We start from the raw sequence: 25597 nt of genomic DNA, 5'->3' as shown, positions 1-25597 counted from the left end.
AAATTCTCTCGCAGTATAAAAATAATTTTTATTCGTCACCGCTCGTTTATAAGCTGCAATTTATATTCGTTACATTTTATTTTATCGATCCGCGCGATAATATACAACCATGCGCATTTATCAGTCGTTATCTCCGTAATATCGTAAAGTATAAAAATATCTTTTTTTTTTTTATTCATTACTGCTTGTTGGAGTTGGGAATGTTTAAGTATTACGAATGTATTCGCGGTATTACGAGGGTCGAGAGGGTTAACGAGTCCCTATGTTAAAGCGCTTATATTTAGTTTATGTGGAGCGGTAGAAAACTCGCGCGAGTTCTGTTGGTACGTAATTCGGGTCCTCCCCTTATTGCCGGGCATTACGTCTTTTGCGCCAGATGCGACCCAACGTTTACTTAGCCATTTTGAATTCCGCGTGTGTGTTCACAGCCCACGGGACGAGCGAATTCGTATGAGTACTGGATTTCATTCGTTTATAAGCGCAATTGATCGAACGCAGAATTTTCCCCGTTAATCTCGATTTAAAGACCCGGGCGGGGAGATACATTCGAGCCGCGTCGAACCTATTTTATGGATCGTGAAAATAGCGTTTTACTCGCGGAGATGTTAGTATACTTGTTATCGCTGGAAAGCTTTTTCGGCTTCGGTTATTTCGAAAAATCGACGATAACCGAATAGCACATTTGCATGTGTGTATATGCATTCGAGATTGTTTTGTTCTAAGTTACTTTTGAAATATCCTCACTCATTCTATCTCCATTTCTTGCACGTCAATTCCTGTGATGATGGATTATTTTTATTATCACGTTCTTATTACTGATTTATATTTGGAAATCGTCTTTAAGGTTATTTCAATTTTTTTTATATTTATGTTCAATGTTTTTATCCATTTATTAATACAACAAACGTTAAAATATAACAAAAATCTATGAATTATAGTTTTTTCATTATATAGTAAAAAAAAGATTTAAAAAATCTATTATATATTAAAAAATATCTACGAAAATAGTCATGTGAATCTATGGAAAAGTTGTATTCTATAATACTGTGTAATTAAAATTAATATTATAAAGCAAATTAAACGGTCGCAAAGAAAGAAACGATTAAAAAAATCTCTTTATATTTCTGTATAAAGAAAATATTTCCGTAAATTTTTATTCCTATTTTTGAATTTTTAAAATGCACGTATCTTCGGTGCCGTGCCATCATTCTAGTTAATCGTCCGTATTTTTCTATTTTCTTCTATTGCAGATCTATTTCTCGCCCGATCGCTAATTTTTTCCGTCCTCCTATATATGCGGGCGCTTGATTCAAATGTGTAACGTTCTCATAAATGTACGGCACATAGTCCGTTAAACCGCATTTTCACCTTTTCCGCTCTCATCCCTGTCAATGTCCGGGTTTCTGCCAGAGGAAATTGACCGGAAGCGTGCGCGTAACCGCCGGTATCGTCAGCTATCGTCGCGGATACAAATCGTGGATGATTCCACGGGAAAACGGATTCCAATGGGCAGCAGGGATCGATGGACGATCCACCGGATCTTTGTGTGTCCATTGCTTAAGAACGAGATCAAACCCGTGAAAAAAGGAAGGAGTTTTATGTTCATCGAGCGTGAACGAACGCGTCTTCCGGTGACCTGACGACTTGACCCGTTCAGAAATTTTAATTTCCGGTTGGTTGGAGACTCTCTGAGGAGATCCTTCTCCGAGAGTGCATCGGAACGCAGCATCAAATCCGCATATCAATCGTATAGTGGGCAACCAAGGTTGACGACGTTGTGACCGTGACTTAGGAAGAAGATGACTTATGTTCGCTTGTACCGCTGAGGAAATGACGAGAAGAAGGATGACAAAAGGAAGAGCTTTCCGTCCAGTTGCATGGCTACTTAAAGCGAAATCCGTGAAATGAGATTCTCGATGGAACAAAGAGGGCCTCCACGTGCTGCAGAAAATGCGCCGACGTTCGAATTATTATGATAAGATTCTTTTCTGAAATAACAAACGCGTGTTTGATCTATGCAGAGAATTAATTTACGATTGTATTATTTTTATTCTGTTCTGCTGTTTACGTAGAAAATTATAATTACAATCAATTTTTATACAGTTCAAACCAGAAGCATAATTAACCCGGGACTTAGCTATCTCATTTTTTTTTATATAAACATTCACTTAGAGGGTTTTAACTCTCATTAAAATTACTATCATTAACAGTAGATTGTATATTATTGATTGTTTTCCAATTATTCGCATTTGAAAATTATATGGATATAAATTAACCTTTTTTAAAGGAAGAATAAGTATAGAAATCAAACATTAAACGGAATAAACACATTAAATAGCTTAGTACTTTATTTAAGTTATACTTAAAAAAGATTTTAATACTTTTTATTGTGGGTTTTTGGATAGAATTATATATTTAAAAGTTTGTAAAGAATAATTACTAAAAAAAAAATATGTCTAAAAAAGAAGAAAATAGTATTCATTTTACAACAAACATTTTTACAACAATATTTTCTCACTGCTAGGGCATAAACACATTTCAGATGGATAATATATTCCCGGTTAAATATGAACGAAGTAATTCTATAAACGTTATGCTAGTTGAAAGGTATACTTTACAGACGTGTGAAACCTCAACTGCTTGGATCAAATTGTGCATGAGTTCAATAGAGATTTGAGAGATTTGATGTAATATAAACAGAACAAAGTTGCAGCAATGTATATTTAGTCCGCATTCTCGTTTGTATCGACCAAACTTAGTCAATATCGTTCACCTTTGAACTCCTAACTAAATACCATTACACTTTAGGAATTACGAATAACTGTGACTGGTTCTGTGAAGTTAGTTCGCCATGCGTGAACGTCAGACGTATTGATCATGCATATATGATCAGAAATCGCTACCAATACGTTATCGCTCGATTCTGACGCCGATGAGAAAAAAAATAGTTCGAAATCTCTTCAGTGTATCCTGGGAATTCGATCTAAATGTAGGCATTGCCTTCCGCCCTCTCTTCGGTATTTGCATTCTCATTAGGAAATACCATAAACGATTCAAACGGCTCTCTGATTCACCGCCATCACCGCTGCACCGCTGTGCAAACCCGCGAAGTGGATTAACCACGTGCCTCTCTCAGCCATTCTGTAATCGATATCTATTCGATGTGTACGATTAAAAAACGCTCTATAAAGTGCAATATTAATCCAGACGTTTGCACGTTTATAAGGCTTCAGCAAGTTTATTACAAGTGAAAAAAAGCCTCGCACTAATTATATGGAAAATTGGATCCCGATGAAATGAGTTAGTTTATAATGTAGCTTATAATGACGAACAAAAGATGACAGACATAAAGCTCAGTAATGGATAATTTTTGAGCTATAATGTATCAAAGGTGCTTTGTGAGCATATTTGCACTTTTAATATACTCTAATTCAAAAACCATTTATTATTGAGCTTTGTGTCTATAATATCCTTTATTCACCATTATAAGCTACATTATAATGGAATATATATAATGATTATATAATAATTATATTTGAAAACTACCTCATTTTATCGGGACTCAATTTTTCTTATAAATAGGTGCAGGATTTTTTGGTTCTTATTACACATTAACACAAAGTCTGGAAAGAATAAATGAATGGATTTTTGATTAACGTATTTAAAAAAAATTTCTTTAGCGCATCTATGTATTGTTGCTCAGTAAAATATTGAAAGTAATAATTTTTTTCTTATAATGTGGTAGGAAAATGTAGAAAAATGTAGGTATAACATATGAATATTATTTGTACTCTTAGTTCTCTCTACTTTATTTTTAAAATGCACTTTTGTATCCATAATCTCTCTCGTAACATTTTTATAAACAACTGAAATTTATAAAGCTATCAACGTTGGAACGTACGATATGCAACTATATTTTCCTTTTATATTTTACAACGCATCATCCGAAATGGTTACCGCTTTACCGGATATGCCTACACTGAGATCGTCGCATATCATTCAGATATAATCTTGCGGCGCGGTTATGCGAATATGAAAAACATCAGCAAAAATATTTTAGCTGTTCGCCCGGCTGCGATATGAAATGCACGGAAGTTGCAACTCGAACACAGATCGCGACAAAATATGCGTTACTGTTATTTGTGCAAACACGCTGGTAACACTCATTCGAATCCGTTTTACGAGCGGAAGTTTATATTACACTCTCGAAACGACAACTGGAGTATCAAATTGCGCAATAGATATCCAGCAAGATCTGATTAACTTACATACACCGGTTTTGCGCGTGACGATCCGCATTTTATATATAGTAAACTTATATTATCGATAAACTATGTTTGCTCAACACACACAGTTTGCTCGTTGCTGCTTCGTTCAGAAACCTTAAATAATCGCTTGCAATTAAACGTGACTCAATCAATATCGTTTCCTTTCTTTCTGATTGTTAACTTGTTCCAATAAGTTATCCCGGTCAAGCCTAGGTTAATCCGCCCGAATCTTTGATCTTCGAAATGATCGAAAGGATCGTTCACTAAAATATTGAAAAATATGCGGAACGTTACAAGGGTTACGTTTGCAATCTCATACATAATGGATTTACATGTGAAGTAATACATGGCACCAACGCAAACAACTGTAAAACACATAAACTCACACGTAAACCAGAAGCTTATCGGAATTGCTATCAAACGGAGCACATAACTTACTGAACACACGTAGTAGCTGATTCTAACGGAACTACAATCCGGTAGGAGTGGATTTGGCATCCTGCGGTAGGTCGAAATTTGTTTGAGATTACCGACCCTTTCCGAATAATACCAATTGGCACATCGCACCTGTCACATTTATTTTTGTTATAAACAAAATTTCTCTTCCATAAACATAAAACAGTTTTCTCACAATTTATTAAAGCATACTTTATTAAAGCATACTCATGGACTGTCAACAAAGATTTTGTATATCACTCTTGAAAAGAAATGTTATCAAAGCTTTTCAATTTAATCTTCATAATTTCTGATAATTCATAATTTACAAATAATACTTTTGTCTAAAGTATTTATTCCAAGAATGAAACAGGTACTTTAAGGCAGTTTAAAGCATCATAAGGAAGTATTTAGAATTTAATTTCCGCGTTATGGATCATATTTCTTTTATCTATTAATGGCGCACAGTCGTGTAATATTTGTCCATTTCGAACCCATGTTTATTATCTCCATTTTTATAATATCAGGTCCCATTATTCAATTGTCCATAACGGACGGAGTTGCACCTCGAAAACTGCGACGCGGACAGATCCGCTTGCGGCGCGACGCTAATGGCGGCGTTGTTGATGTTGTTTATTGTAGAAGTTTGGACCGGTTTTGTGTAGCGAGTCGACCTCGCTCAGATTGGGATTGTACCGGTAAATTGTTCCCCAGAGTTGAATTATAACGCTCCGCCCGTTTGCGGCAATTCCATTTGCCCGCTTTATTACGTTAACCGGCACGACGACGGCGACGACGATGACGACGACGACGACGACGACGACGACAAGGACGATGATGTCGACGAGTCAATGCCGTTGACGAGTCTTCGTGGGAAACATCAACCATGAACCGCTATCGGCACATTAGATCAAAGAGCTTCATTGAGTGGAGATTCACGTCTAATTGTAATGTGATTATCGAGTCGATATACTGCAAATATATCAGATATATCGTAGAAGAACGGTGATGTACGAGCGCGATGAACTTTCACAGATCTCAGTTGGAATTAATCTCGTCGGAACTCGTGATGGTCCAGATGTTTATCGGCACGTAAAGAGAAGATAAGATCGAAGTTTGGTACAGCTCGTTTCACAGGGGTGTCGTGTCGCTGATAACGAACACGCTCTGCGAAATGGTTCAATTTCAGTTTTACGACCGTGTCGTTAAGTGACGAGATTTTCTGAGTTAAAAAACGAGGCGGAACACGTAAGAAAAACCGGTAGTCGTTACACTCGCGCTTTGAGTTAGCCGATTTATAATATTCATAAATTAAGTGGAGTACATATAATTAATTTTGTTGGCCACAACTCTCTCTCTCTCTCTCTCTCTCTCATACATTTTCGAGTCAAACGCGTTAATTTAATTGGCAGTTTGACAATGAAGAAGATTTGTTCAATGATAAATGACACCTCATTAATAGATTGTTAATATTCATCAATACATCCAGTATGCAATCGCATTTGCAATAACTTACTAATAAACGATTAACTCATTATAACATACTTTAATATTTCTGGAGCAAAAAAATATTTGATTATGCAAAGTATCATATCACTGCGCAAACAGTTTGAGATCTCCACTATCTCAATAATAATTTCGTCTAGACGTGAAGTCTATTTATAATGGCAGCTAATTTATGACAACGTTGCGGATTGCGATCGCGTGATGTTATCATGAGATCGATGGCCGCAATGAATTTTGATAGCTCCCTGTGGATTTGCATTGACTATCAAGATTTAATACATTTCTCATTTGCCAGAATAGAACAGTAAAATGATGCGTACTAAACAAAAGTTTTCGTCATATATTTTCAACCGAAGTCTCCATAATTGATTACCGGCGCGTTAACAACATATATGAATATTAAAACTGTCTGAGGTTAACGAGAATTATTTACACTTATGCGATAACTAATTTTATATGAATAAATCTATTAAACAGAAAATCTAGTTAACAACATTAATCAGTTCTGCAGATATAATGAGTTTTGATGACTTATGATATCCGCGTATATTTTGATCATGTCTAATACAAGGATATGAACAGTTAAATATAAGTTTAATTTTTTAATGATTCGTATAATATTCTATACATATAGTTTTTGAACCGCAATATTATTCGTATTTATTACAAATTTTAACAAAATAACAATTTTTTCTTTACAGGAGATGTACGAATAATAGTAGTTAACAATCTGCACATTTTGTACGCTGCATTATTTTTAATTTATTCTTAATCTTAACTCTCTTAAAAAATGATTATTATACTTTGATATAAACATCTGGTATAATATTTTATTTATGCTGTGGTAGAACTTTTATTTAAAAAACGATCAAATAACAGCTAACTGTTTTTAAATGACTGACAATAACATTTGTTGAGATACAATTTACAATGAAACTGCAACATTTTATTGAATTAAATTAAACTAGGAAACTAAAATATTTTTGTGCAAGAAATTTATGCAATTTCATGGAAAACAATCTGACAATATGTCTTGATCGAGTTGCAGGAGTTTCTCACAAATTTGAATAGCAGATTTAACATTGTGAAACGGTACATCTTTTTATCAAATGGATTGTCATACGAGTATATGAAGTGTGTATTGTTTTATATTCATAAATTCATCTTTCTAGACGTTTTGCAAAGACTCAGTCTCGTGTCGCATAAATGCAGGATATAGTTGAAATCGCATTGTAGGTTTCTGTGAAGACTATCAGTATTCATAAAATTCTTTCAATGAATTTCAATGATTCGGTACGTAAGATACAGAGCCTCGATTATAGGACATTTTCTATGTTCAAAAACTTTTCTATGTTCAACGTTTTAGCTTAAAATTTGTGTAAAACTTTTGTAAAACTTTTGTAAAACTGTTTGAAAAAAGTTTCGTTATTTATACAAAGACAAATTCTTGCAGATATGATTAAATATTCAATTCGTGGACAATGTTGAAATTTGTCAAACAAACGTAAGAACTGTTGTAAACCGCAAGAGACGACAATTTTCAAAGATTCCACATTTGCTCTGAGTTTTGTTTCAAATCTCCTTTCAAACACGAGTGATTCCTTTTCTGAATTTACGCTGAATCGTTTCCGTTATTTGCCGGATAATCCACGTTTCGAGAAAAATCCGACGTAAAGCTCGAAACACGTAACGACTTCCGCTTGTTTTCGCAGATGTCTTCTAAACGTGTTCAACAACGAAGATAAATTAAAGGTGCGTCGCTCTCGGAATTTCAATGTCGTCGTTGAGAACTGTTTTGTAACGACTTATCCCAAATCCCTGGTCTATCGATATTATGGTTCCAGTTTTATCGACTTACATGTACTTTGTGTGTCGAATTATGTGTGCCCATCTCGTCGTTTTAATTATACTTAATCTCCGTGTATGCTAAATCTGGCGATCTCGTGTAATCAGAGGCTCTGCCGGTTCGCGTTTTGCATTTCGCCACGCTTCGCAATTCAATTCTGTACATATCTTATTCTACATGCACCTGGGTGTATGTTTTTTTTTTTACTTTTCCTTGTAAATGACGACGAGCTCGAATAACACCACTCTTGCATTCACATAATCAGATTTTCCACGAACTTTATGCGATACCGTTGTGCACGTCTCTTAATTGCTCAGCAAACGAAAAAAGGTAGCACCGTTGTATCTCTGCTGTAATATTGATTTCCTATTTTTATAGAATTTCGTTATCATAACGGTTTTTTGCGAGAGCATATTGTTACGGGAAAGGGAGAAAAGGGTTTCATTAAAAGTACTTAATATTTTTTATATATAAAATATTTTACATTGCGTATATGTAAAATTGTACATTAAAATAGAATAATGTTTTTACGTATATTAAAATAGATATTTTCTCGAGTCACAGTATTCTATAAGCCTATTTATTTATTTTCTTTCTTCAAGAAAGGAGAGAAACATTTTCCCTCCACTTTTCTTCAAATATGTCATACTCGAAGTAATTAACGTCCCGAATGACTTTTACCTGACAAACAATCGTCTCTGTCACGAGCAACTTTAACAATAAAATCATAGTACCGGTTATGTTATTCCTGATTTATTTACTTGAGGCTACGTCGGACTTTATCGAGTAGGTGCGAGATACGTGACGTTTCTTCGGCAGATTTTTATAGCCGCCCAGGAAATTTCCTGGTGATTTATTTTACATCAGCCTGGCACGTCGTAAAGATCGCTCGCTCGCAGGGCAACTTGGTTCGTTCGCCAAGGCGACTGTGTAGCACCACTTACTGAACATTTCAATTGAAATGCGATCGCACGAACGAGAAGTATATCTTTCCGTTAGTGGAGGCTCTCCTGTTTCTGGCAGCCGGACGACGAGCGAAAATAGATGTTCCGCCAAATTCTCTTTCGTGACCGTAAGATTCCATTACTGACGTAGGTCTGATGCACGTCCTATTAATCACACGGACCTCGTTTTTTCTCAATTACATGACGATAAATTACCGTTATGCATATATGAGCCACGATTAATTAAAATTTATAATTTCCAGACAATATTATGAATCTTAACGAGCATACCATGATGAGAAGGATTCAATGTGTTTCATATTATGAGAAATATTGCAGAAAAATTATTTTATCGCCTTCATTAATCTTTATTATTAATCCTTATCTAATTCCATTTTATATCGCAATTCTTCTACAAGCTGCTTTATTTTTTTTTTTCTTGAGTTACATTAACCCTTTAAATCTGAATACAAGAATACAATTTTTCGAGAAAACGCGTAAGCATATTCAAGTTGTCTCGCAAATCAGTCCTTTTCTCCCATAGCGTGGAATGTTGTATTATGAGAAATATTGTAGAAAAAATATTTTATCGCCTTTCTTAATCTTTATTATTAATCCTTGATTATCTAATTCCATTTTGTATTGCAATTCTTCTACCTACTGCTGCTTTATTTTTTTTTTTTCTCAAGTTATATTAATCCTATAAATCCCAATACAAGAATACAATTTTTCGAGGAAACACGTAAGCATATTCAAGTTGTCTCGCAGATCAATCCTTTTCTCTCATAGCGTGGAATACATTTTTCGAGCGAGCATCAGTCGCCGTATATAGCTACGTGGAGCGAGAAAAGTTTATTCCCACGACTCGTCGGAGCAATGAGGACGATTTCTTCCGGTAACTCCGTACCGCCATCCATCGCGCAAAATATCCTCGCGCCCTTATCTCCCTGGGAGAAGGTGCAATATCGTGACGGGGTTGCAACCCTGTATACATACGCGTACGTGCGCCTGTATGCGCGCTCAAATCGCAAAAGTACGCGAAATTCCGCGCGGCTCTCATCGACGTTACAATAACCGCGATATATCCAGACGCGAGGCTGTTTCTTTGCGATACGAGAACGACGACGACGGCGACGACGACGACGACGACGACGACGATATGGAACATTCGGAGAGGGACCGCGGGGGGAATAAGACGATGGGAATTGTTGAATGTGACCTAGTAAGTGGGTGCCGCCACCGGTGGTGGTGCAACAATGGCGAAATATAAATCTAAATCCCAACCGCCATCCTTCCTGCCCTCCTTTCGCCCACCAGCCTCCTTTATCTTCCTCTTTCGTCTATTTCGCGACCTCCGGCACCGGCGACGGTGCTTCGTTGTCCTGGCGGCCGGCGCTCTTTATCCGAGAATTTCTCTTGCGGCATTCAGTTCCTGGCCTCCTTCGCGCTTCCTATCTCTTTATGCCGCTCTCGTCTCTCGGGCCTCTGTCTTCCGCTTTAATTCGCCTTACGCTTCTTTATTCTCAGACCACTTTGGATTCCATCCGCGCACGAGTCGTTCCGACAAGATAATGGGCGACAAGTTAAACAAGAAATGAAATAAGAAGAAATTCAGCTTAGCGAGCGTTACTTATTTTTGTTATTTTTGTTTTCGTTCCTGCAGACGCATTCTACATTTTTCTATATTTGCACTTTTATATTTCATATTTGATCTTTATATTACTGTACAAAAAGGAATTCCGGAATTTATAGGGATTTTTTTTATTCACGTTAGGTTCTTTATAAATTATCTTTTTTATTGCTGCAACTTTTTACTGAATTGTTGAAGAAATAACATGCATAGTGTATTGAAATTCTTGAAAGTTTTTGAAATAAGAATTACAGAGAGAGAGAGAGAGAGAGAGAGAGAGAGAGAGAGAGAGAGAGAGAGCTATTATTGGAATTATTAGAAAATTAAGTTAAATCGTACATCAATCCGACAACGTCAAGTCTTTTTTACACTATATAATAAAAGAACCAAGAATTAAACTGCTTACTTCACAAATTTTTAATACTATGACAAGGTAAGAGCTTGTCTGTATTTCTTTTGCTACGTTTCTGCAGATGTTATGTCACGTTATGTTATGCCATATATGACCTGTACGTGCATGGACCTGCGAGACCATTATCTCGGATGTCTGCGAGATCATCTCCTCGGACTAATTCTTTTCTTCTGACTTATCCTGCTTATCTGTCCCGTCCCTTGCCTTGCCTTGCTCTAACATCTTTTGCTTCCGTTTCTTTCTCCCAGCGGTGCCTGTCACGACTCCTCATTCTTCTTGAGGACGTCTCTTTTGTATCCAGTCTCTTGCGCTCCCACGTCTTCCAGTGATTTCCCACTGGTCTTTCATTTTGTTTCACATTTCCGGCGCTACCGTCCAGTAGTATTTACTTACTATTAACAAAACACGCGTCTTTCAATATTTATTCTGCATTCGTGTTTGTCAATTTTATCTATCTGTTGCATTCCACGCGTGTTTATGTTTATAGATAATTTTCTATCACAAATATCGCTATATACAATATAGCTTCTTTCTCTTTTTCTTTCTTAAAACATTCTATGATCAGATCTTTTTTAAAGCTCTCTCTCTCTCTCTCTCTCTTGCGCTTTTTTTTATCTAAAGTTACTCTATCGTTTAATCCGGTTGCCTCTTTGTCTTAACCAACTTTATTCTGACAAAGCATTCTTAGTCGCACTTATCAAGGATCACTCTCTATTCATTCGCATTTCTTGATCTCGTCGTTTCAAGCTCTTATTCTTTGTTATTTTTTTCCATTCAAATCTCTTAGTATCCTACTCATCTTCTTTCGAAATCCGTTTGTATACGAGCGCTTTATACGTCACCGTCCACGCTGCTTCTCTCGTATTTTCCCTATTTGTCTGAGATCGTTTTCCTTCTTGTCCACGATCGGCTTTCCCTTTTCCCAGTCGCTTTCCATCGGAGGCGCATGATTTATTTGCCGCGTCGCGCGTCGCCGTTCGAAATACTAGTCCACTTTAATTTTCTCTCAGGGTTCTTTTGCTTTCCATATTTACTCGTTTTACTCGAATTACATTTTATCTGCAAGTATACATTCCCACCTCTCCTCTCACGTTTCTTAAAATTTCTGTTCTTCAATTTACATTTTTCTAAATTGTTATCTTTTTTTATTATTCTGTCATATTGAGACGCGTTACATTTCGCGTTATTTTTTCCAATTTAATCTTGGTCTACTTATTTTAAGTATCTATCTGATTTCCCCTTTTCTATCTGTACTTCGCATCGCCGTTTCATTTCTCTTTTTTCACTCATCGCCCGATGTTTCACTTGGCATCAGCAGACATCAAGACTTTACATTTATTCTCCTTTCATCCTCTCCATGCGCGCTGCTTTGCTTTACCAATCCTTTTTTTCTCATTCTCCTTTCCCGTCGACGACTTTACCTGTCTGTCCCTAACAAATATGTACTTTCTTTTACTCGTATTTACGAGTCGAACATTTTATACGTCTTTCTCGCCGCTGCTTATGTCTGTGTGGTGAATATCCATCAGCGCGTCGCGTCGAGAGGATGTAATCCATTCTTTGGATGGATGTGTAAGAACGTTTTATAAACCTTTTTGATGTAGACATTTTGATGTAAAATATTCCGATATTTTCTTTATAGATTATACTTATATTAATTTTAAATATAAACAACTATTATTGGAATAGAATGTTGATAGCGGTTATAGTGTTGATAAGGTAAGGTGGAACAATTTCAAATAATTTGGAATGAAATAAAATAATCTAGGTTTAAATTTGATAACCCTGATAGAGGCAACTCATTGTGAGGAGGATATTGAAGGGTACCAAGCAGGAAAAAATTAAACTTGAACTTCGAAAGGCGGATTTTATTTCGTTTCATTTCGTTTCTCTCTTCCGTACCATTTCGTAATTGTACCATTTTATCTAAGTCATAGGATGACGTGTATAATTTTAGAACTGTTTTTAATTATAATTGTAAAAGTTAACGTATAATTACTCATCTTCTCAATGCAAGTTTACACTGAACAAAATTTTATGAATTTTAATAAATATTTATTTATTGTAAGTATCTTTTATTGTAAATGTCTCATTAAGTACTATCTAAACAAGTATTTATTAAAATTTCGTAAATTTTTTTAATGTATATAATTTCATGTTATTTTAACCAATTCTAAAATTTGATGTATTGACGTTTGCTATACATTTAACAGAAAAGCTGTTTTAACCAGTTGAGATTTTATTTCCGAATGTCGAGACCAGAGCATTTATTTTCATCATTTGTAAGTTGAAAAATGATAAAATTTGAGTAACAATTTCTGAGTATTTATTAAAAATATAAATATAAAAGTATAAATGTGGCTTAAAAAATAATAAACTTTTTAAATTGACAAGATTGTGACATTGTTTGTAGCATTCCGGGAATATTATACGGAAAGAACGATTTTGCTAAAAAGTATCTAAAAAATTTATCTATAATTAAATTTTTAGATACTTCTGCAAAATCATTCTTTCAGTGTAAATATAACACTCACATTCTCATATTCTTTCAGTTTTTTAATGCTTTGAGTCAAAGATCCGAACCGAAAGATTTTTTTTTAGTTTGATTCCAGTTACGATTCAATCAAATAAGTTTACTGGTTTCAGTTTTTTTATTTGTAAAGAAAACTGAAACCGTAAAAATTACGGTTTTTTAACCATTTTCTCCAGTTATAGTTACTCATGCGGTAGAAGAGGAGTTTTAAATTTTAAATTATTTTTTTTTTTTTCTACATTTATTCTATTAAGTTGTATATGTATGTAGTGGAGTGAGAAATATAAATTTAAAAATATATTATTTATTTAATACAATGTTTTATATGTGTACACACATGCAAGGATTTAAATCACACTTATGATAATATGAGCGAGCAAACAAGAGAAATAAAAAGGCAGGAGAGACAGAGAAAGGAGAGAAAAAGAGCGAGAGAGAAAGAGAGAGTGTTTATCCGTTCAATTAGTTTCTCACATATCCATGCGCTGATTGCACTTATAAAACTCGGAAAATTTATCTTTCTTCTTTCAATGTGAAAGGAGAGAGATAAACTCTAAACTAATGCAATTAGCTCAGCTATAAGGAACAGATCTATGTTACATTAAGAACTGGAAAAAGAATCGAAAAAAATCGTAAACCGAAAATAATTTTATTAGTTCGGTTACAATTTCGGTATTATAAATTTTATAAAAAGTAGTTTTTCACCGAAAAAAGGGTTTTGGTTTTCAATTCAAACAGTTTGGCCCGGGTCTCTGCTTCGAATAAACTTTATTAATTTAATTGAATGCTATTTCTTATACATTTTATTAATAATAAACAAATGCATCTTAAGAAATAAATTCACTTATGTATTTAATCAACATATAATCAATAAATGCTACTTTTTGGATTCGATGTTTAGGAAATAAATACATGTGATATTAGACAAAGTTTAAAATACAATTTACCTTTTTATAAAATACAATATTTTTTTAAAAAGTAACATAAATACAAATAACTTTCAATAAATAACAATTTGTTAAATTATTTTTAAAAACTATCCATTGCATCGCAGAAAGTTATAACGAATCTGACTCGTTATGTGATCCCTGGATTAATACAAATACTTTGTATTTATATGATATATCATATATTTATATGTAAACTAGATAAAAAAATTCATGTATATTAAATATAAAAGAGAGAGAGTAATATTCAACTAGTGAATATTTTTTAAAATCCAATATAGATATGGAGTATACATAGCGTGCATGTTTTTTTCTGTGCAGAAATCGATTGGAGAGCAACACAGAACACTGGAATGCTTTACTGCTATCATTGCGCGAGCTCATCGAATGGGTGATAAGAAAAGACACAGAGCTCACTGGCCTGGGACCCGTTTGCGGCGATGTGGCTGCACTACAAAAACAACAGGTAAATCGTCGAATGCTGTTTCGCGCATAGATTACTTGGGTTCCGTTTCATCGAACTCAGTCAGTCGGTACAAAATCTGTAGACGTACTTTAGTCAGCATTTATCCGTTATCTTCGGTAGACGGGCATACTCCATTTAACATCCTTTGATTCGCGGCAATAGCATCAATCCCGAAACTTCAGGACTCTAGCCAAGTTACTTGGACATGACTTATGTACCTAAAATCGATTTTATTTCATATAGTGCTCCTCCGGGAGACTTGTAAGGTTCCTCACAAACTGATTGGTCGAATAGAATATAATTACGTATAAACTCATGCGCTCTCAGGCAAGTGTTCTTCAACTGTGTCTCTACGACAGACGACAGCTCATCCGGAATACGGATATTTATGTATTCTCATCACGTTTGAGTGTTCCGTCTCATGGAAACGTGATCAATTACGTCATTGCTCGTACGTCAATTGTAATTGCGCTAAATGCTTCAACTAAATTCGCTGCTGATTAAATTTCCGGTTCATTAAATTCTTATGTGATAAAAATATATTATCTATTTTAAACGATTTTTAACGCTGTTTAACGAGATGTTGCTTTTAATAACATAACATCGACGAATATATTTTGAGAATTATTTAAATTGTTTTAAAACATTATTTTAACGCACATGGTTCTAAGTTATTTTCATTGTTCTCTCCAATTTTTAATTGCGTATTCTCTTAAAAATTGAATTTACTTCGTATAATGCGGCTGAAATTCGGTATATAATTGCATGAATATCCTTTGCGCGATAATCTACAAAGGTGCACCAGTTTGGATTAATCCAGATTAGAACACGCATGTTGCCGGCATAGAGAAGCGCCTGTACCACCGATACAGGTAATATCCGAGTATGTACGGAGGTGATAAGCCGCATGTGTCCCGACCAGATCATTGATGTCATCGTGCGGCTAGATCTCTGTATATATTTGTCACTCGTACCGGAGAATACAGGAAATGACCATCGATTATCCTTAATTACTCAAGCGGAAGAGTAAGGTGCTCAACCGTACTCTGATTGCCTTTATATTGACACGCCTCTCATAAATACCCTTTGAAATTCAATACAAAAATTATATTGATTTATTTCACAATCAGCCAGTGAGATAATATATTTTATATGCACATTTTTGCATTTATTGAGTGAAATGGAACAGAAAAAAATTTCTTTGATTTTCTCATAATATTGTTATAATTAAATTTGCAAAAAATATTACTATCAAAATAAATTATGAAATGTAAATTTCTCTTTTTAAAATTATTGTCTATAAATACTTAAATTTATTTCTATATTTATAAAAAAAATAATAACTTTGTAATTTAAAAAGATTGTTTAATTTCTTCTATGATATTGAAAATTCATACACGCATACGAGATAAATTGATGTAGTTATTATCAATCAAATTGCCGATTATATGTGTTTAATATTATAATAAAAAAATGCAATAACAAACATATCTCCGTTCAGTGATGTATTATCTTTGTAAAATATTATTAATACTGAAATATATTTCTCGTCTTTTAAAGAGGTCGATTTAGATTCGCAATAATGTTACAACCGTCTTTACTCGCTCGGGATATATACGCTTCACCGTTCCTTCACGTTGCACTTCGCACCAGAATTTAAATTCGAAGATAGCAACACGGGGTGTCTTTGAACGATTGTTTCTTAACGTAATTGTTTGTCCCGACTTTTACTGTAAATCCAATTAAGACTATTATCTCGGCATTTCTCATGTTTTCTTAGTATCTGTATACTTCTTTCTTCAACTTTATTAGTAAATAATACGCCGATTGAATTAAATTTCTATAATTATTGTCGACAAAGTCGTCGTGAAATTATTGTCACAGTTTGAAATTTGATACATCAATTGTCACATACCTATTGGGAAAATGCGGTTAATGTAATCGATTATGTACGGATTTAATTTAAATGATTCGCCAGTAATTAATCAATTCTACCCTCATGCATATGCGTTGCGTGATTCTAAATAATTCTGTGAAAATCCTAAACCTATCTATATGCGGACTTCGCCCCGAGCAATTTTAATTACACGTTGTTAATTTAATTAGTGTTTGACATTCGAAAACACAACGTTTTTCTTGGATAAATTTGTTTTGATGATGTCACGAATATTGAGCTTCTATTTATGTATATTTTTTTGTGGAATAAAATAAATTGTCTCGTTAACGATAGATGTCGGATATAATAAAATTGATTACTTGTAGGTAATTAATATGTTGCTATTAATGATTAAAAGAAGCTGCGCGACTACATTGTTTTTAAGAATTATTTTAGTACTTTAAATAGATTGAATAATAGTAATCAATTTACTTTCAAATCTGAAATCACTTGGAATCGATACATTATCTTAAACAACTCTAAGATTATTTCTATGACAGATAATTAATAAATCAAAGAAATAAAACTCATGTATTTTTCTTGGCACAATAATAATGAAACATTTATGATGTTAAAATTTAATTTTATCTATATGAATTTTATTGATAAGTATTTTAATAACGAATAGTATTATTAAAATGTTTTTTGAAATAATATTAAAAATTCTTCAAGTTTTGCATATAAATGCTTGCTTAAAAGCTTACTAGGTTGTCATAAAAATTTAATTTCACTTGTAATTTTACAATTATTATTTAATATTATGAATAAGATTCTTAGTTATAGAAAAACGTTTTGCTCTAATATTTTCGAATGGGAAATTGTAGAAATCACTCTCCATTCGAAATGGTGGAGGAAAAATGAATTCATTCAATCGGAATCGAAACTATCGGGGCGCTTCGACATCGAAGTCGAAACGACAGACGCGTAATTAGAAGGTCGTTTATTGCTCCCACGCAATCGAAATGAAAGCCGATCGTGCACGGTTTAGTCGCCGTTGCAACCGACGATGTAACTGTAACGAGCGCAATAGCCATTCCTCTTACGGGAGTCGTCCTGAAAATTCCATTTCGCCTACAAGCGCGCGGATCGATTCCCGCGCACGCTTGCAAACGGCATCGTTGCACGTCCCGACGACGAACCGTCCACGACGAACGTTCCATGTACGCGCCTTTCGCACGCAGGCCATTTCGTTCGTTTGTTCGTTTTGCGCGCGTGCGAATATGGCTGATAAATCAAAACCGCCGACGTAACGTCGGGAGGCCGGCAGCGCGAATTCGATGGATTTTGCTGGTTCGCGACGAAACACGTCCACAGTTTTGAGCATGCATTTTTCGTACTATTGTACGCGACCGTTTCGCCGAGCCCATCTTTCCTCGACGCATCCGCGGCACGAAGCGATTGATATTTTTATTTCGGCCTTGCCGTCGGAATTTTCGCTTTTCACGTCGAGGACGGTCGCGCTTCGTGGTTATTTTTCGGATGGGCACTTTGGCCAAGTGTCAACTTCTGGAATTTATGCCGGTGTGTTTCTTTCGGCTTGGTGGAGAGTCCGAACCTCTCATCGCGCCGTTACCTCGATTGTTTACGGAGAGGTCCGTCGACGTTCGTGGTTCGTGAAATATTTAACGTTCGTTTCTCTGACGGGTAATAGTATCGACTTATATACGGAATTTGTCCATAATGGATGGATTGTAAAAGAAGGTCTGCTTCCATCGAGGAAATAAAATTAATTTGGACGATTAAAAAAAAGATATGCTCTTGATATTGATTTTAGGTTTAATAAGACACATTTAGAATGAATCAGATAATTATCGTAAATTTTTTGGTTATTCGTTTGGTTTAGGAGTGAAAAGTGGAAGGATTACTCTCTCCTTAAAACTGTATAATAATGTGTGTATTTAAATTAAAATAATTTTATCATTTGTCGTAATATGTATATAAAACATATGAGAAAAAGAAATCTCTTTTTAATAGAATTCTGCAATGAAATTATTCTGAAATAATTAAATCAGTTATCGTATGAATATTACTTTTTATTTATTTATTTTTGTACTGAGCACGTAAAATAGCAGACAAAGAACATTCCTTTTCCGTGGAGAGTTGTATATTAAAAAATTGTTCTGAAATAATTTATCTCCTCGGTGAGATACGCAATACGAACCGCTGGGAGCAGTTAAATGAAGATTCTTATTGTTAATGTCAGATGCTTGTACATTACTGCGATATGCATCAGCGCATTGTTGCCTCACGTTGTATGTATATCTTGTAATTAACCTCTCGTAACGATAACCGCTTTGATAAGGGAATTGTCTAGGTTGCTGCAAGCAATTAGAAATGTTCATCTGTTCAAGTGGATGGATAACTTTAAATTGTTCTAATTTCTTAATTAACATCTTGACTCGCGCAGTTAAGTATGCATTGTGCGTAAATTTCTATGCGTGTAATTTAAAAGGAGAATTCATAATTAATCCACTTGCGGTTTTTTTATGATGTAAAATTTTCAAATCTATCGATCGCAATCAATACATTCGTATGATTTATACGTGATCTATTTGTAATAGAAAAGCTTTAGAAGAGAAATCTGTATAAGAGAGAAAGAAAAAATAAAGAATAACCGCAATATGAGATTTCTATTACTCCATGCTCGCTGCGTCATCATTCTTCAAAATGGGGAGAGAAAGAAAATAACGATGAAAAATATAAAAATGATTAATGGCCGACATGCGGAGAAATCTATTTTGTAGAATACTTTAATCGATTTATTTAATAATATAATTTAATAATATGCAATGTATTTTATCTTCTAACAGATCAGATCTTCAAAATTTTTTGTTCGCTAAAAATCTAATTATTACTTTTAAAGATGTAATTAAATCGGAAATAATAACGTAACTTACATTTTCATTTATTTTGTATTGGTTTTATGTACTATGTCATTATTTTCTCAATCAATTTGTAAAAACACGGATAGATCCACTTTTCTAAAGAAATACATGATTTTATTCTTTAAAAAAAAACAACTATTTTTTGTAAATAGTGACAACGTCCAATGTAGCACATGTTAAAAAATCGAAAAGAAAAATCACACGAAAAATATCAAGACTTGGAAAACAAGACATAAAAATTGTTTAATTTATACTGTATTGTTACGAAGTATCAATGTTGAATGACGTTAACGAAATATACAAATAATCATAAAAATGAAAAAATTCTCTACTCGGTGACAGTTAAAGACGGTCTTTTTTTTTGCTTTACGATTTTGTTCTTCTTGTGAATTTTCCCTTCATAGCAATATAAAAAAGGAAACTAGACATGAACATGCTGTCTGAGGCATCCCTCGACACGCAGAAAAAGATCCGCGTGTTGCTCGCAGCAAATCTTTAACCCCGTGAAGGACGAGAGATAATCTTGTTAACTAGCGGGTGTGCAATATTGTAAGAGTGCCTTTTTACCCACTCGACTTTTTCTCGCTGGCTGCAGCCGGCTAATTTCCAACCCCGCTGCATAACGTCTCCGTCAAACGTAATTACGAACGTACATTTAATGTCTGCAGTGCGATGCAGCAGCGTCTGACGGTACGCATCTTCTTTATAATATGAGAGCATTGTTATTTAAATTAATAATACTAATTTATTTGAATTAATATTTGTTTATTTTACTTATTTAAAGTAATTGATGTGATAATGAAACTTTTAAATAACATTTCTAAAGCTAATAATGGCGATGACGATATCATCGTAGTAGTATTATCATCGTTCTACCTTATTTGTCATAATAAACGTATGAATTTAATCGAAACGGGGCTAATTTCTCAAAGCCTTTCCCGTCAGCGAAGAGTTAAACGCCAAGAGAAAACTTGGCACTGCACCAGACACCGATGCTCCTTGTCTCGTTATTTTTGTTTCACGATTTACGCGTCTCCTTTACAGGACGACCATCGTGGCTTTAGGAGGCAGCTGGAGGACAAACGGCCGGTCGTGGAGAACAATTTGCTGAGCGGCCGCCAGTACATCGCCAATGAGCCACCGCTGTCGGACACATCGGACTCCGAAGGTACGTTATGAATTACACTTAAATTGTGTTTTTCCGTTTTTCAATCTGCAACTAACAATTTTATATTTACCACCAATAAATAAAATTTTATTAAAATATTGCACAAAAGAGAAGATAATAAAATATGGCGAGCAAGTGGAAGCGCGTTTTTCGAGAGTAATAATATATTGTATAAAAGAACAGAATTATGTTTCATGAAAACAAAGTTGTTTGTGTTGATTATTTTACTACTTTGTTTCTTTGGATTTGTATTTGAAAAAAAATTATTTTTATATGAGGTTATATCAGAAAACTCGGAAGTCCAATATCATCCACTTTACTCATACGAATGAACAATTCACGAAGAAACAAAGAAAGTCGGCCAAGTACATTCGTCATTAGTTGAAAATCATCTCATAACGCAAGACTGAATTCGCCGATATTGTAGATCTGGTAATTAAGAGCAATGATGTGAGTACTTTTCAATCTCAACAATTCATAGTTTTTGTTCTTCCATTCGTAAATTTTCATTAGTTATTGAGAAGTGGCAATAATTTCGAGTGTTCCGGCTTATCTCGTCGATTTGGAAGAAAACACACAGACCTTCCTTACTCTAATTGCCATTTGAATTAATGAATCGGTACTACTGTTATTGTCTTGCTATCGATAATTGTTCTTGGTTAACGTTACTTCCGCAAGAAGATACTTATCCGCAATATTTAGAATTAATTCTCTTGGTTTTTAATTAACGTATGTGTAATATAATATTAGAAAATATTTTACGTAGACGATATGAAGGAATCGATCATCGAAACGATTGAAAGAAAATTCTTTACGTTTCTCTCTCCGAACTATCGGTATGATGTTTTGCTGGAGTTAATAAAGTCTTACGCGATAAAAATGGATGATCAGTTGATCTTGTCGCGAATATGAGAAAAATCTCATTTAACCTTCTTCTTTCTCCGCGTACAAACTTGCGAACTGTATTTTAATAATTCACACATTTTCTCATGAATTTCTGCGCCAGTTGAGAATTTTGTGCCACGGCAAGAATCCAAGAACAACTGCCGATTGTGCTTGCACTGAAATTCCCCGTCTGAAAGACTGCGGAGAAATATTTTCCGTTTTCTTTCTTTTGCTGCTCTCGGTTCTGCAGCCTAACCCGCGAGACCAGAAACGAGCTTCATTCTTTACTGTCGTTCCCTTTTCAAGCACGGTAAGGGCAAGGAACGCATAACTGTGACGCCCTGAATATTTCATTTACGTAATCCTGTCTCGCCGAAAGCACGGATATTAAGAAAACCCAGTAGATATTTGATGCGAGATAAAAGAATTATGTTTATTTACTTTGTGAATTTGCAATGAAAAGTAATCCTCTGCACATCAATCATAAACCTACGAAGAAAAAATAATGATAGGAAAGAGAGGGGAAAAGGAGGAAAAGCGTAGTATGCATTTAAAGAAAGGAAAAAAGAAAGAAAGTGAGATTATTGTATCGCACGAGCAACTTAAACTTAATTCTCCGTCCTCATATTTGCTTCAACTTTCTTTTCTCTGTAGACTATAGTCCCCACCTTTCTTTACTCACTTACTAACAACTCTGACTGGCAAAATCAAAATACATGACGAAAACACGTTCACGTAGTGAGTGAATATACAGAATACGTGAAAATACATGAACATAGAAAAATACGTGAAAATACAAAAATACATGCAGAACTATTCGCAAAAATATAAAAATCTCTACTAGTTAAAATTTATATTTTACGAAATGAAATACAGATTAATAACTCTCTTCCCAGGGTAAGATTCGGATATTTATTATGATGATTAATGAATTTTAGCTGCAAAGATACGTTTTGATCAGTTGCGTAAGGAAAATTCTATATTTTGTTGAAAATAAATGAATATATAAAAAAATTTTAGCTTTAATATTCCATTTACAATTCTCTTTTTGTTATTTATATCAAATAAATAATCCTTTATATGATGTAACGTACGTTACACTAGTATTCTTTATATAACTATTGCGAACAATTCTCTTTTTGTATGGTATCATATTGTATCGTAATATCGTTTCAAGTATTCGATTCGCAGATAAAACTTCTAGTGGGCTGTGTTAACGCAACTCTATCGGGAACCGATATGAAGGGTTTCAAAATCATCTACAAGTGTACACTTTCTAGTGTTTTCGTTCTGTATCAGCAATTCCGAAAGTTGGAAAATTTAGACGAGATGTTTTATTCATGTTGCGTCGTCTCTGATTGAGAAAGAACGGGAAAAATGAAGGAAAACACTAAATAATACATCGAGATAAATTCGATTTCTTTGATTTATTCGCAATTTAATGCGCAGAGATTTTATTTCCAATAATTTTATTTACATTTTTGGATATCGCGAATTAAATCTTATATGACATAATAAAAATTTGATTAAGAATAATTTTAGTTTTCTTGCGCTCATTCTGTATTTTTATCGGTCAGAAAATAAATTATTTTCTGTTGTAACCTATATGGGTATAAAAAAAATAGTTTCATTTATTCTAAGTCAAAGCCATTTTGACAATGTCTTATTATATCCGGAAAATATTTATATATGCAAAACTATAAAGGAATAGAGAAGAATTTATTTATATTTTTCTTTCATAATAACTCTGAAACGAATAAATAAATGAATTTCTTTTTTGCTTTTTATTGAAAAATTCTCTACTGTATTTATAAATATATTTGTATATAAACAATGTTTATTCAATTTTTCCAGAGCAATTGATTTGTGCTGTGTCAGCTAAAAAAAAATTTACTTCGACTATAGGTAAACGTAACTCTGTCGCGAGTCACGTGGCTCCACGTGGGGTTTTCAATTGAATTAGAAGTATCGTAGTACATCGATACCAATAGATAGTAGGGGGCTTTAGAAGACATTCCCGAGAGGATAAACTTGTAGATGGAATTTACTGAAGTCTCTAAGGAAAGCATGACCTGGTCTTATGTCATCATCATCATATCTCTCTCTCTCTCTCTCTCTCTTTCTCTCTCTCTCTCTCTTTCTCTCTTTCTCTCCTAGTTCGTGCTATTCTTTAATTTACTAATCAGTCAATAAAAAATATTTATTTCACGTTTATTGTACCGCGGTTGCTATTAACAAACTCGACTTTTAAATATAAAATTAAATATAAAAGTAAAATTTCCGTTGTAACTTCCTTTATGTTTCCAATCGATTATTAATGACCGAATGTTTATGGAATCCGCGAGAACATTATATAATGTTTCTCCATTATAACCTTATGTATTTTTCGATAACGAGAATAGCGGAAAGAGAAGATTATTGGTATTTGTGTATACAATTAGTGATGTGCGAATCGTTCGTTAATCTTCATTAGAATATTATTCGATACCCTTTGAATGAACATACATGTATCTACGTCAACGTACGATAGTTGTTATCGTTTATCAGAATGTCGTGCAATTGATGCAAAATATCGAAATAGCCGAATAAACAGTAACAACCGATGATAATAATTTAAGCAAGTTTCGACGGTAAGTTCATTAGTCTCCGTCAAAACGTGGTCTAATTACTTTTCAAACGTATTCGCTCACACTCATTCGTCAATGTTATTATTATGCATATAACAGGCTATATTTGATGCGATGTTATATTAATATTGTGAAATTAATATATTATCATTAATTTACATTATTTACACTAACACACTATTTCTAAATAAATAAATTTCTGATTATTATGTTTTAGAGAGAAGGTTTAAAATTAAATTATAAACAAATTATAAATGAGTGAAATAAAATAAATTAAATGCATAAGTTGAATGAATTAAGATTAAATATCCAAAGAAAAATGAAAATTTGTAAATCTCTCTACATTAATATATGTCCTAAATTTGTTAACAGATAGATATATTCAATTACATTTTTTTTGTAGTACATTTTGTACTTTATTCAATTATTTACGTTGGATATTACACGATTAAAAAATATATCATGTTTTACAACAATTATATTATAATATATTATACATTTTATTATATTGTTCTCAATATTGTACATTCATAATTTGACAACTATTTTCTTTCTGCTTGAATAGTGAATGAGTATAAGTTGTTGTTCCACTTCGTATGTACAAGATTTATTCTTTATATGTATACTTATGATATCGCCGAAACCGCGTCATTGTCATTCATCATGCTGGGTGTAATACCCGACGTAAGATCCCGGAATAACCATAATGATGTCTTCGCTTTGCGTAAAACGAGTTCGATCTCAATAACGTGGAAGAGCTCCTGCGAGCGGGCAACTGCAATGACGGCCGAGCGCGATTTCGCTCATTCCGTAGGTAGTCACGTTTCGCGAAACGTGCGCGGCATCGGGTGTAACCAGACCGACGGCTGCCGTCGATAAATTTCTGGTGGAATAACATCGCGCGCACCGTAAGGCCGGATTATACAATATCGACGTTGAATTTCGTCGGAATGGATTATCCGCGAACGGGGTTCGCAGCCCCCGATTGGAGCACAAGAATTTCGGACTCTCGCGAAGCTTATCGGCTTTTATTTTTGTTAACTTTAAATTCAACTTACTATTTTATATCGCGGAAAGTTTTACAATAAGATAAGGTATCTTGTTATTTT

General features: G+C 34.2%; 1 protein-coding gene across 9 annotated transcripts in view; it reads left to right on the top strand.

The window, feature by feature from the left end:
* LOC108753686 (dystrophin, isoforms A/C/F/G/H) overlaps positions 1-25597 on the top strand; it is a 456309-nt gene that overhangs the window by 361738 nt on the left and 68974 nt on the right. For all 9 annotated transcript variants that reach the window (XM_018495515.1, XM_018495513.1, XM_018495514.1 and 6 more), the window contains 2 exons: positions 14843-14987; positions 20853-20976. In XM_018495515.1, coding sequence (XP_018351017.1) covers positions 14843-14987; positions 20853-20976 — 269 coding nt within the window. The remainder of the gene's footprint in view (positions 1-14842; positions 14988-20852; positions 20977-25597) is intronic.

Source organism: Trachymyrmex septentrionalis, unplaced genomic scaffold, assembly GCF_001594115.1.
Source record: "Trachymyrmex septentrionalis isolate Tsep2-gDNA-1 unplaced genomic scaffold, Tsep1.0 scaffold70, whole genome shotgun sequence".
Lineage (NCBI taxonomy): Eukaryota > Metazoa > Arthropoda > Insecta > Hymenoptera > Formicidae > Trachymyrmex > Trachymyrmex septentrionalis.
This window is presented reverse-complemented; position numbering and strand designations above follow the sequence as displayed.